The sequence below is a fragment of the Onychostoma macrolepis genome, chromosome 05, assembly GCF_012432095.1.
Source record: "Onychostoma macrolepis isolate SWU-2019 chromosome 05, ASM1243209v1, whole genome shotgun sequence".
Classification (NCBI taxonomy): Eukaryota; Metazoa; Chordata; class Actinopteri; order Cypriniformes; family Cyprinidae; genus Onychostoma; species Onychostoma macrolepis.
In genome coordinates, this window is record NC_081159.1 from 1,013,536 (window position 1) to 1,028,342 (window position 14,807).

Consider the following 14,807-nt stretch of genomic DNA (forward strand, 5'->3'; position numbering starts at 1 on the left):
AAGGACTCGGTCAAGTTTGTACCTCCTACATGCATATCTACATCAGACGTTATGCTTAAGTGTCAGCAACTTCATTGACTGCAATGGATGCAATCTAGTTTGTCACATTATCCTGCAGTTTGTGCTTCCATTGTATGCCAAGAGTTGCAGATGAATGGTTTTCCTTAATCAAACGAAACATTTTCATCTTTCACATTAATTTATGAGCCATGTATCATCAGTTAGATTGGTTTTTCTTGCCACATGCAATTTAATTATACCCCCAAGCAATTTATCTTCATTGCAGTTTCATGTACTTCTACTAATTTAAATGAGTTATTGAATCATATGATCTGAAAATAACTCTTCACAGTATGGACATCAACTTGTAATCATGTTAAAATCTTTTTGTCCTCTAGGCTGAATCAGTATAGTTTATAAAGACTGACTTTATTTTATTTTGTGCTGGGCGCGATTAATCGCATCCAAAATAAAAGTTTTTGTGTACATAAGATATGTGTGTGTACTGTGTATATTTATTATTTATGTATAAATACACACACATGCATGTATATATTTAAGAAAAATTTTGTTTATATATTAAGTATATTTATATTTAATATAAATTACATGACTAGAAATATATGCATGTAAGTATTTTCTAAATATATACTGTATGTGTCTTTTATATATACATAATAAAGGCACATAATACACACACGTATATTATATAAACAAAAACTTTTATTTTGGATGTGATTAATCGTTGCCCAGCACTAATTTTATTTTATAATTTATTACGCTTTTTGAAATAACAATTTTATTTCATTTTATTTGAAATTTACATTTTATTTATTTTATTAAATAGTTTTATAATTTATTAGACTTAACACAGTAATAAATAAATAAATATATATATAATTTTTTTTTTTTTTTTTTTTATTAATTAAATTTTTTTTTAGAGATTCATATGTAATTTGTATAGGTGAAGACTCACCAAACTACAATTGCAAACATTGCATCACCTCCCAGAATATTAATTCTCAGATCTTTGAATGTTCCATGCAAGCTCTTATTTTATTATAAACTAATTTATTTTCTCCATGTTTTCCTTCTCATTTTGTGCATCGTTCTCCTTTTCCATAGTTGTTCTTTCTTTGCTTTTGGGCCCTTTTCTCTCTCACCCACACACTGGTTTGTTCTCTGGCTTTTCCCGAAGGTTTGCCCGGCGACTGAATAAGATGGTGCGGTTATTGGTGCCAGACTGCGACGTGCGTTTCTTGCGCTCAGAGGACGGCAGCGGTAAAGGGGCAGCGATGGTCACTGCTGTGGCGCACCGACTGGCGAAGCAGCACGCAGAGCGCCAGCGTATCCTCGACACCCTCCGTCTCGATCGAGATCAGCTGCTGGAGGTGAAGAGAAGGATGGAGGAGGAGATGAAGCGAGGCTTGGCTGAGCAAACACACGCCACGGCTGCTGTCAAAATGCTGCCCACCTTTGTGCGCGGCACACCTGATGGAACAGGTCAGAGTGAGAAACAGAGTTTTGACTTATTTTAGTTCACACAAAATAAATTGAATCATCCTTTATTCTCCCTAATCTCCCAAAATTCTGTGAAAAGTGTTTTTTCTTCTTTTTCCCTCATGTTGCTTCTTTCTTTCTTTCTTTCTTTCTTTCTTTCTTTCTTTCTTTCTTTCTTTCTTTCTTTCTTTCTTCTTTCTTTCTTTCTTTCTTTCTTTCTTTCTTTCTTTCTTTCTTTCTTTCTTTCTTTCTTTCTTTCTTTCTTTCTTTCTTTCTTTCTTTCTTTCTTTCTGTCTTTCTGTCTGTCTGTCTGTCTGTCTGTCTGTCTGTCTGTCTGTCTTTCTGTCTGTCTGTCTGTGGTGGGTTTGACACATCCTTTTTTTTCCAGTCATCTTTGAAACCCATTGACAGGTTTTGCCAGGTTTTTTCTTCGTGGAACAAAATAACAGTAACAGCCTTGAAGATCAGATCACAAATGGGGATGAATTGCATACAAAGTAAAATGTAATTTTATCTTGCCAGAAAAATCAAGGAAGATCAGGAGGGAAAGTGTTTGAATATAAATTGCAGTGCATAATGCATCATGTCCTGATTCAAGCTTGCTTAGAATGACGACAATTTCTAAGAATGTTTTTCATGCATATAGGCAGAGACAAATCACACAAAACATCGAGTATATATTATGTATGTGTGTGCATGCACGGATGTATGTACTGTATGTGTGCATATATGTATATGTATATGTATATGTATATGTATATGTATATGTATATGTATATGTATATGTATATGTATATGTATATGTATATATATGAGTGTATGTAATGCCCTCACTGGTATGAGATACGAATCAATGACCCCTCCATATCCAGACCGTTCCATAAGTCCAGAAAGATGATTGGCGAGTGTGTGTGTGTCTGTGAGAGAGAGAAAGTTGTTACGGTCTCTGAATCTATTGTGAATGTTCTTCAGAGCGTGGCGACTTCTTGGCACTGGATCTGGGCGGCACAAACTTCAGGGTGCTTCTGGTGCGTGTTCGAAGTGGGAAAAGACGGAGCGTGGAGATGCATAATAAGATCTACACCATCCCCCAAGACATTACCCAGGGCACCGGCGAGGAGGTACGCCCTCGAATCACACTGCACTTCATTAACACCCATTCAAGTTGCGAACTGGGTGCATGGAGGATTCCTTTCATTTGCATGCCGATGACGTTGCAGTGGAAAACTGTGATTTTTTTTTTTTTTTTTTTTTTGGTTTCTCAACTAAGCTGCCAAAAAGAAATGAAAGTGGCTCTCATATATGATGGTATTGTGTGTCTTGGATTGCAGGATAAGCACACTAGAGGCACTATGTGACCTCCTAAATAAAGCTATCCCTGTTTTTGAACATGAAGTGCACTCACCTGTTTGCAATTTATTTGGAAGTGGTCACTGCACAGCACTCAAGCGGTACGATCCAGCTTCCAGCTGCATACATAGTGGTGTATTGTAGGGTGAAATTGCACATCCAGACACTTGTTGCACTTGTAGCGTAAACTGTTCTCTTGTACTCTTTTGGTTTTCAGTGATAATGTTGTTAAGCTCATTTTGATAAGCACATATGCACTTGTATTAATGCTCCTTTATCTTCACCTGTGTGTGTGTGTGTGTGTGTGTGTGTGTTCCTCTGCAGTTATTTGACCACATAGTGCACTGCATTGCTGACTTCCTAGAGTATATGGGTATGAAAGGAGCATCACTGCCTCTGGGATTCACCTTCTCATTTCCCTGCCATCAGACCCGTCTGGACCAGGTAAGACAAACATAGACATCTCTACTTATTCAGCTCAATCAGGACAAACTATAGACTTGTTTTGTTTTCAAATGCAGTTAAAATCAAGCTTATTGGAGATTTTTAGCAATGGAAAGTGCTTCCACAAATAGGGTACTTGGACATTTTTGGTTCAATTGAAATGCAATTATTTTTTACATTTCAAATTTTTTTCTACCTTTTCCCTCATGTTGCTTTTTTCCATAGAACAACAGTTTATAAGTGCGAAAGCAACATAATTGTGCTCCAAGTGACTCATACACATGCTTTATGTAATGTAATAGTTTCTCTTAACAGTTTTCTCTCTGAAAGAACATGGGGTTCCCATAATATAGAGTTGCACAGATATTATTTACACTTTTATAAATGATTTTTCATTAAAGGGGTCATGAACTGAGAAACTAAAATTCTCTTGATCTTTTGACATATAAGAGGTAATTGTACTTTAAAAACAACCTATAAGTTTCAGAACTCAACGCTTTCTCTTTGGTGTAAAAATAGCTTATTTTGAAGCCAGTCTGCCAAACGACTGCTTGTGGAATGTTTTAGTCTATGATGTAATAGTGTGAATAAGCACCGCCTCTGCAGAAGATGATCAACGCCTGCTTCTACATCGCTGCCTGTTTAGCCACGCCCTCCGATTCTACCTCACTGCCTGTTTAGCCCCACCCGCCGATTCTACCTCACTACCTGTTTAGCCCCGCCCGCCAATTCTACCTCTTTGCCTGTTTAGCCCCACCCGCCGATTCTACATCACTACCTGTTTAGCCCCACCCACCGATTCTACCTCACTACCTGTTTAGCCCCGCCCGCCGATTCTACATCACTGCTTGTTTAGCCCCGCCCACTGATTCTACAGCACTGCCTGTTTAGCCCCGCCCACTGATTCTGCGTCACTGTTTAGGGGTGTTTTTCTGAAATTCTACTAAAAAGAAAACCTCTCTCAGACACTGAAACAGTGAAACATTTATCTACAGTGTTCCCATCTCGATATTACCATCTGTCTTCCTCGCAGGGCATCTTGATAAAGTGGACGAAGGGCTTCAAGGCTTCGGGGTGTGAGGGAGAAGATGTGGCCACACTGCTAAAAGACGCCATCCATCGCAGTGAGGTCAGTACCGCCGCCCACCAAAATGCTGCTGAAGCAGTTTCTGCACTTGTTAGATGCAATTACTCTGCCTTTACTTGTTAGATGCAATCACTCTGGCACTTAATGGCAAGATGTAATTAGCGGATGTTCAGTCAGACGAATCTTGTCCTGAAAGCCCGTCATGGTTGATTTGCTTTGCCTTGCTTGTAATGCATCTCTATATCTCTGTCTGCTTTTGTTTCCTCACAGGAGTTTGATCTGGATGTGGTAGCAGTGGTGAATGACACCGTAGGCACCATGATGACTTGTGGGTACGAGGACCCTCAGTGTGAAGTTGGGCTTATTGTCGGTGGGTGTGATTTATTGCTCTGGTTTTTGTAGTTGACTTTCAGGGTGCATAAGATTGAATGATTGTCTAGTTGCCTTAATATGCATTTCATTCTTAATTGAAATGTGCATTCCCAACTGGGGTTTCCTGAGGGAACTGCAAGGGTTCGTGAGTTGATGAAAAGCAAATAATTAAATCGAATGCAATTTTAAAATGAATAAATGTGGCTGCACCATTAATTGAAATACAAGTGAAATTGCAATATAGCTTAGTGTAGTAATCAAATCAAACATTGTGTTTTAATCAAAAAGTGATATAGTCTATTGCACAGTGCAAGGCCGTAACCATGTCTTGAATCATGGGGGGGGGGATTGGGCATACAGTTGAGGTCAAAAGTTTACACCCCCTTTCAGAATCTGCAAAATGTTAATTATTTTGCCAAAATAAGAGGGACTGTATGTGTATAGATTTGATGCACACCTGCATTTTATATACGTTTAATGCACAAAAATCTTAGGGGATACTTCAAGTAAATATTTTACGTCTACGGGCTACAGCTGACAATAAAACATAAAAAGGGAATCCAACTTTTTTTTTTTTAATCCAAGACATTTTTGCAGGTAGCTTTAAGCAACTGTATCAAGGTGATTTGTAGAGGATTCACGAAGTCGATTCCTCTCACATTCACACCACAAAGTGTTCAAATATAATTTTTTTTATCTTCATTTTCTAGTGTTATATTGGTTTATCATGTGAAGCATTACACATTTCTTTTTGTGAAGTATTTTGATTCAGACTTATTCTTCTGCTGTCTTTTGTCAACTTAAATGCCTCTTGCCTTGATGTTTTATAGCATGGTATTTTAGTGTTGATGTCTTAGATTAGTTTTGGAGATGCTGTAAATGTGTTTGTGTTTCTGTCGTCTTCTTGCTGCAGGCACAGGGACTAATGCGTGCTACATGGAGGAGATGTCAAACGTTGAGGTGGTGGATGGGGATGAAGGTCGTATGTGTGTGAACATGGAGTGGGGAGCGTTTGGGGACCGAGGGGAGCTGGATGACGTTTGCACAGAGTTTGATCGAGCCGTGGATGACCAGTCCACTTACCCTGGGAAACAGCGGTGAGAGTTCAGCTTTTGATGCTTTATACCATGTCAGCTTCCCGTTAGAGAAATGTTGCCATGTCTAATGGAGTTCAGATTGAGCTCAAATGCAAATGCTGGCCGGGATCATACCAGACGTCAGGTTTTTGCACTGGCTTCCAGTCACTCATGAAATAGATTTTTTTAAGTTACTTATTTATAGATGACTCAGTAAAAATACATTATGGATATGCTTGCAGAATTTAAAGCCAGTGCACTTCTTAGATCATTCGATTCAGTTCAGCTTAGTGCCATGCCTAGGGTTCGTTTAAGATGTGCTGAAACCGTGGATAACTACTAAACAGCTGGAAACTACTTCAAGAAGATCTCAGATGTGTCCCAAAAGTAGTAGATTCATGACCAAACTGAAAACCCATTTTTACATCTGGGTTCTCCGTCATAGAAGTAGTTTACTGACACTCATTACTCTCAAACCTAATTCACACTTGTGCACTTTAATCGAATGTGGATGAAAAATGAGAATGGCAAGATTTTCAGCCAATTCCTGGTGTATCTTCCGGTGTGTTTACTTGCATATGACTTAAAGCCTTTGTAATTTTGAGACATTTTTTTTAAAGATTGTGATATTATTAACTCTGTAGTAAAAATAATAAATTTAAATTAAAATGAATTTAATAATAATAAAAAAAAAAAACCATTAAAATATATATTTTTTTAAATTTAAAATTCCATTAAAACTATTTATTTTTACTATTTTATAATATCTTTTTGCATTTTTTGGAGCTTTATGAACAACAGTGCAGATGATAATTGTTCTATTTGCATTCACGTGAACATAAATATGGGTAAATTTAATCAATTTAGGTGATGTGCCCCATGAGTGCATTATTTAGTTTCCTCAATGTCCTTTTAATTACATTTGGAGGAAAAGCATAGATTGAAAAGCATGGATCGACCATTAAATTGATCTGATCTTCATCGGTCGTTACCACACAGCCTGCTTAAATTGTATTTATTGAACAGACCATGTAGTGATTCACAGTACAATGTGGAGAAAATCTGAGAAAACACTTATTCATCCTACATTCAATAACCGGTTAGCTGTCCTTCACCAATATGTACCTCTGTTCCTCTTTACAAAACTGCAGCAAAACTTGGGCTGTGTGGTCTGAATGCAGTCTTGAGGTCAGGACTCTGGTGTGTTTTCTTCTGTTGAAGCCGTTCTGTTGTTGATTTACTCATGAGCTTTGGTTTGTTGTTCTGTTGCATCGTTCAGCTTCTGTTGAGATTCGTTTGGCAGGCAGATGGCCGTATGTTCACGTACCAAATGTTCTGATAAACTCTGCATGATGGCCTCTCTACTGTACATTATGATTTGATGTTCTTTATTCTGCACACACACAGCGTTGTTTCTACTCCAGGTGAACTTCACACAGATCTGGACAGCAGGAGTGTCCTGCTTTAGTCTTCTGAGATACCTTTTGTTCGAAGCATACTTCACAGTAACACTACTGTTCAAAAATGTACGCTCTGTTAGATTTTATGTTACTGAATGAAGTGTCTTATGCTTACCAGGATTCATAAAAATACAGTAAGAACCGTGCTATTACAGTTTTTAAATAACTATATTATATAATTTATTTATTAATTATATTATAATAAATTAAATTATAATTAATATACTTAAATGTGATTTTTATATAAAATAATGTTTTTATTTATTTTTTTGATCACAGAACACATTTTACTAGTTCCTGCAAAAATCCAAAGGTTCATGTATTTTTCCTGCAACTATATACTTTTCCATTTACTTAATTATTTTCTTCCATTAAATTTTGTTTTAACTTTTTAAATGAACTTATTAACCTATTTCAAGTCATTGTATCCCATATTCAAGTTAAACTATGATCTTAAATGTATTCATTTGAGACAGATTTATGTATTTAATGCACCTCATATATTAATAATTCATATTATATGTAAACTCAAAGTATGCATAACGGTCTATGAATAAATGTCTGCTGTTTTCAGCATTTTTTTAGTTTTGTGTGTGTGTGTGTACATGAGATTTAGATATTTATACTAAATTAGATTAGCAAGCGACGGCTGTACATCATGTCCACAAGATGAAGCACAATACAAGGCAGTGAAAGTACCTCAAAAATAAACACACCTACAGTAAAACTCTAATTAATTTCTGTTAATGCCATTGTTGATGCAGCTTTACTCGAAATGAACATGGAAAATTAAATTATAAGGTGCACAGGTCCACAGTGACTAAAAAGCAAAAGTAAAAAAAAAGTCAAGAAAATGCCTATTTAAAAGAAAAACAAACAAAAAAAACAATCTGTCTGAAAGAAAACACAGCATGTTGAAATTAAAGTTAAATTAAAAAGCTTGTGTCCCTAATCTTTTTGCAGTGTTATAATCCAAAATTCCCACTCCAATGATTGAAAAAATATGCCTTATGACGTTGAATAATTTCCTTGTCTCTTTCTGTCATTTTTTTTTCAGATATGAGAAGATGATCAGCGGGATGTATCTCGGAGAGATCGTCAGAAACGTGCTCTTGGACTTCACTGCCAAAGGCCTGCTCTTCCGTGGCAAACTTTCAGAGAGACTGAAAACACGCGGGATCTTTGAAACCAAGTTCCTGTCACAGATCGAGAGGTGTGTGTGTGAGTGTGTGTGTGTGAGTGTGAGTGTGTGTGTGAGTGTGAGTGTGTGTGTGTGTGTGTGTGTGTGTGTGTGTGTGTGAGTGTGTGTGAGTGTGAGTGTGTGAGTGTGTGAGTGTGAGTGTGAGTGTGAGTGTGTGTGAGTGTGAGTGTGAGTGTGTGAGTGTGTGTGAGTGTGTGAGTGTGTGTGAGTGTGTGTGAGTGTGTGTGAGTGTGTGTGAGTGTGTGTGAGTGTGAGTGTGTGTGTGTGTGAGTGTGTGTGAGTGTGTGTGAGTGGGGACCGGCTTCGGACCCCACAAGGGAGAAAAAAATTATTAAAAATAGTAAATGATGTTTATCTGAAAGTGTAAGAATTCAAACAGGTTTTCTGTAAGGGGTAGGTTTAGGGGATAGAAAATATCGTTTGGTCAGTATAAAAGTAATAGAAGTCTGGAAAGACCCCATAATTCACAGAAACAAACGTGCGTGTGTGTGTGTACGTGTATGTGTGTGCGTTAGTATGCAAGTGTGTGTGTTTTTGTGAAAAGTCAGGACATAGATGTGTATAATGACGAGGGTATGGCAGGTATTACAAGGTGAAGGTGACATCTCAGGACATTGACCCATGTCCCCACTTTTCAAAACGCTTATAAATCACTCAGAATGAGGTTTTTTTGGGGAAAGTTGAAATGCACAGTCTCCTGTAAGGGGTAGGTTTAGGTGTAGGGTTGGTGTAGAGCAATAGCACATACAGTAAGTACAGTATAAAAACCATTACACCTATGGAATGTCCCCACTTTTCACAAAAACGAACATGTGTGTGTGTGTGTGTGTCCGACATTTGACATTAGTATCTGAGGCTCAAGGGCCTTCTGCTTTCCTGCATATGACATTGAAATGCTAAGCACACTGATTATGTCCAATATTATTTGATAAGCCTAAGGCATCTTGGCATGTATAATTAGATTTGTGTCGTTTTCTATTGTTCATTCATAAAGATAATATTCCAGCTGAGGACCACCTGCCAATTTTGGCTTGATTTGGCTTTTTTTTTTTTTTTGCATAACTATGCTATTTATATTCAATCTATGTTCTTTGGGGGGAAAAAATGCAGGCGTAGTGTTTTTTTAAAAAACTTAATTTAATTAAACTTCTTGTCTTATAGGTGGAGATATGCAATGCAATTTGTTCTGTGATTTTTATGATTATTATCAGCATAATTAATGGACTGTTTCTGGCAGCGATCGTCTGGCGCTGAGGCAGGTGCGCTCCATCCTGCAGCACCTGGGTTTGACCAGCAGCACATGTGATGACAGTATTCTCGTGAAGGAGGTTTGCAGTGTGGTTTCCAAACGAGCGGCCCAGCTCTGCGGAGCCGGTCTGGCAGCCGTTGTGGACAAGATACGACTGAACCGTGGCCTTGAGAAGCTCAGCATCACCGTAGGAGTGGACGGCACGCTCTACAAACTCCACCCGCAGTGAGTGGCCAAGATGAGATCGAAAAACCTTATGGAAGAAAAATAATGACAAAAGTCTTTGAAACAAAAAAGTGTGTAGAATTGCACTGACACTGAAAAAATAATGCATTGCATTAACAGTGATAAAATCACCTAAATCAATGGAAAATGTGTAGAAATAATAATTCTGACTGAAGAAATATGAAGTACACTGAAAAAAATTATACAAATATTTTTTTTTAAGGTAAGTGGTTGCAAACAATTTATTTTAGGTACATTTAATAAAAAAAATTTTTTTAAAGTTAGTCAACTAAATTTGTTTATTTAAACGTAGCTAAAATAAATTGATTGCAATCACTTACCTTAAAAATGTAGTAAATTCAATGAATCTTTTTTTTTTCAGTGTAAATGTGAAAATATATCCACATTTCTCCAAGTACCTGCGTCTTTGGACTATAAGCTGTTATTGATGCTGTTTAGTGAAGCTATGGCATCACAAATAAACCACTGCAGACGTGACTGAATATTAATGCGTGCTGATGTTCTATTCTCAATATCACGCATGCAGATTTATTATTTTGCACTCCTGACATAAATTAAGAAATTAATGTCACTGCAACAGTGTTTTATTAAAACAGTATTCAAATATCGAAGCTAGAGCCTTTAATCTTTCTAATGATGCACAGTTTGTCCATTTCAAGTAAGAGTGTGATGTTTTAAAGTGAAACAATAATAGTCTGAATAATCTTTGCGTGTTAAGAGGTTAATGCTTTCTATTTACAAAATTTTTGTTTAAAGCAGTATTCAAATATTGAATATTAAAAAGCGTTCAAATTAATGCTTTGTATTTTCAGGGCTTGCATGTTTGTTGCACGGTTGTATATTTAAGCTGTGAATATTTTAATTAAAAACATTTCACACATTTTCATATTTAAAAATTAAATAATCCATATTGCCCTTCCAGAGTTTGCTTCTGAACTTTTTCTACAAATTCATTCAAATGCATCGCTACGCTACTGCGATTCCTGCAGAGGATCCGGGGATGTGCAATGCTGAAATTTCTCCCAAATTTGAACCACTGAATTTGTGAAGTGAAATAAAATGGGCCAAAAATTACCTCTCAAATATACTATACATCGTATTTTTAGACAGATTGAATATTTCAGAAGTGAACTCTGGAAGGTGAATGTGGATTATTGAATTTTCAATTATGAATATGTGTGAAATGTTTTGAATTGAAATATTCACAAGCCCTGAAAATACAAGGCATTAAAATGCATGCACTCTTAATGCAATGTATTATTTTTTTTCAGTGTCAGAGCAATTCAACATGCTTTTTTTGTTTCAAAGATATTTGTAATTATTTTTCTTCCATAGAAACACTTTTGCAGATAATATTTGCCGTTGATTTAGTTAAACGAGCAGTTCTCAAACTATGGGTTGACATTCTACGTGTAACACGTGGGATTTTGTGAGGGGAGGAAAAAATTTGCTAACGTCAGGGAAGAAATATTGTACCACAATAACCAGACCTGGCAATGTCAAATGATCTGTACCCATGATGCTTTGTTAATGCAGCAAACATGTTAAAGCTGAGACTTTAAATGATATGCTCCTAGATGCCCTGTAGTATTTATGAGGTCTTGATCATCTTTCACCTCAGTCGCCCTAAAAACTGATTGATCTTTAAAAATCAATGATCCCTTTACATTGGCTGCGTGGTTAAGCTATCTGAAGTTCTCCCCCTTGCTAGACGTTATAGCTTTAAAGCCTGTTATATTACGTATTTTCCTCTTTCTGGTCAGAGACAGATGCTGTTATATGTGACATAAGGCAGCAATATTCATCACAGAGCAGCTCTTTGTGCAAAACTGCCATCAATGCTCCAGGCACTCTCTGTTCTGAGATAAAATACTAGCACACAATTACAGCTTCAATTTAGATGTGGTTTACAAACTCCAATTTTCCTTTTAATGGAAAAAAGTCAAACTACTGTTCAAAGGTTAGGAGACAGTTTAAAGAACATTAATAGTTTTATTTAGCAAGGACACATTAAGTTGATTAAAAGTGACATTTAATCAGCTCACAGAAGATTTATTTTCAAATAAATGCTGTAATTTTGACCTTTTTGAAATCTTGAAAAAAAAGTCCAGTTTCTAATAATTTAATTGGTAATTTTTTGAGCAGCCAATCAGCATATTAGAATGATTTCTGAAGGATCGTGACACTGAAGACTGGAGTAATGATGCTGAAAATTCAGCTTTGATCACAGGAATAAATTACATTTTATAATATTTCAAAACAGAAAACAGTTGTTTTAAATTGTAATATTTTACTGTTTTTGTTTTGTTTTGTTTTTTAATCAAATAAATGCAGCTTTAGTGAGCATAAGAGACTTTCGGAAACATTAAAAAATAAAAATAATTACCAACCCCAAACTATTTAAAAAGTTGAATGTTACTGTAACTTACTGTAATGTTAGGATGACTTTGACAGCTCCAGGGGTTTGGTTAAAACTACAGATTGAAAATTTTTGCATTCCCATCTTTATATGGTCTCTGTTTTCTTTAGTCATAGCACTAATTTCAATTTTCTACTACATAGACAGCTAGGGTTCCTTTTTTTATTTTTACTAATTAAACTAGCCAGTGTTTGTTTTGGACTCCTGATTCCTTATACTTTATTAAGTTTTTCCATATACAGTGTTGTTAAGACTGATTGATAAGACCTCCTTGTGTAACTTTTGGAGTTTATCTATCAATTTAATGAAAGCATCAGTGTATGCTGTCAAGCTTTCAATCAAACCACCCTTAAAAATCAGCCTAAACCTCTCTGGAGGAACGTGTTGGGCTTTTAAACATTGTTTTCAAAAGCCCCCCGCCAACCTTACTGGGAGTCACTTCTGTAAAGATTCATTTTATGAATCAAAAGTATTGAATATGGAAGCATATTCAGCAGTTTGGCACACATTTGATGTGAAAATATACCATGCAAAGGCTTGTAGCAGGACTTTTTTTCCTTTAGCGACCGCTTTGATTGAAGAAAAACTTCTGTTCTCATTTAGGCTGTGAAATAAAGTGTTTGAGATGAGTTTCGATTTTCACTTTAGCAGAAGGAAGCCAAGCGTATACCCTGATTTGTTCTTTTCTTCAACTTTATTCACACTTGCTTTACGTGTGTGGAAAAAAGAACAAATTAAAGACTCTCAGCTATTAAAAAGGCACAAACTATTTGGTATTTTCTGTCCCAACGACTTTTTCAATAGGAAATAAGTTAATATGGAGTTATAATTGTTATTATTACCTGAGATTTAAACTGTGAAAAATATTTTTTTTAATTGAAATATAGCTAAACTATAATAAATTCTGTTTATAAATGACAAAATTATACTTAAAAACATATAAAATTAAAATTGAAATGTTGTGCTTGAAGCAAATCAAAGCACATAAAGCAAATGTGACCCTGCAGCACAAAAGCAGTCATAAGCAGCACAGCTATATTTGTAGCAATAGCCAACAATACATTGTATGGCTCAAAATTATCCATTTTTCTTTTATGCCAAAAATCATTAGGATATTAAGATCATGTTCCATGAAGATATTTTGTACATTTCCTACCGTAAATATATCAAAACTTAATTTTTGATTAGTAATATGCATTGCTAAGAACTTCATTTGGACAACTTTAAAGGTGATTTTCTCAATATTTAGATTTTTTTGCTCCCTCAGATTCCAGATTTTCAAATTGTTGTATCTCAGACAAATATTGTCCGATCCTAACAAACCATACATCAATGGAAAGATGATTTATTCAGATGATGTATAAATCTCAATTTCAAAAAATTGACCCTTATGACTGGTTTTGTGCTCCAGGGTCTCACATGTCTAAACTTAAATTAAAATGAAAACTGAAAATATAACAATTGAAGCAAATTAAAAATATTAACAAATGCTGTAATAGTACATAAATAATACTAAAGTAGCACTGATATGAGTTTTGAGGAGTGTATATTTAGTGCCATGTTTGGGGCGAAAAAAACCCAATAAATTCACAAAGGAGCAGATTTTGCTGGTACTCTGAAGGCCTGCTGTTCATCCATGCCTGCTTTTCTCTTTTGTCTCATCAGCTTTGCCACCATCATGCGGGAAACCTTAAGAGACCTGGCACCCAACTGTGAGGTTACTCTCGTCCAATCAGAAGACGGCAGCGGGAAAGGTGCTGCCCTCATCACGGCCGTGGCTTGTCGATTAAGAGATGCTAGAAAGTAGAGACTGAACAAAATAAAGCAAAGGGGAAAATATAACGAGAGAGAAATTACACACTGAGCTTCCAGAGATTTTCTGTTTTGTTTTTGTGCCGCAATGTGATCTTACTGAAACAACACTCCTGTCTATAAAAGAATGTATTTTATTTATTTTTGTTGCATTTTTATGCTTTAGGTCATGCGTTGCAAGGACTTGGCATATGCAGGTGGGGGATTGTTAGTTGAAAAGGGGGAAAAAAAAAACAAAGGAGGAGAAAAACTAATAACTGCTATATATGTGTGTGTATTGTTACTGATTTGAATTACTGTACTGTCTGAAAAAAAGCACAAAGAGATTTTATTGACCTGTTGAGCTGTGAATCAAATAATTTATTTCTATACTTAACTAGAGTCCATGCGTATTTCCAGGCTGCTGATTAAAGGATTAATTTATTCATTTACTCACCGTCAAGTACGCTCTTAAAAATAAAGGTGCTTAAAGGTTCTTCACAGCGATGCCATAGAAGAACCATTTTTGGTTCCACAAAGAAGCATTCAGTCAAAGAACATCTCTTTCTTATCTTTTTATAATCTGAAGAACCTTCTTTCGCCACGAAGAAG

The 14,807-nt window shown here is 36.0% G+C and overlaps 1 protein-coding gene across 1 annotated transcript in view; it reads left to right on the forward strand.

Annotated features, from left to right (window-relative positions):
* Positions 1-14,559, forward strand: part of hk2 (hexokinase 2) — a 48,773-nt gene extending 34,214 nt beyond the window's left edge. The window contains exons 10-18 of the mRNA XM_058775445.1: positions 1,199-1,503; positions 2,473-2,621; positions 3,175-3,294; positions 4,328-4,423; positions 4,652-4,751; positions 5,667-5,850; positions 8,347-8,502; positions 9,728-9,964; positions 14,070-14,559. Of these exons, the coding sequence (XP_058631428.1) occupies positions 1,199-1,503; positions 2,473-2,621; positions 3,175-3,294; positions 4,328-4,423; positions 4,652-4,751; positions 5,667-5,850; positions 8,347-8,502; positions 9,728-9,964; positions 14,070-14,211 (1,489 nt within the window). The 3' untranslated portion in view covers positions 14,212-14,559. The remainder of the gene's footprint in view (positions 1-1,198; positions 1,504-2,472; positions 2,622-3,174; positions 3,295-4,327; positions 4,424-4,651; positions 4,752-5,666; positions 5,851-8,346; positions 8,503-9,727; positions 9,965-14,069) is intronic.
* Positions 14,560-14,807: the final 248 nt, after the last annotated feature.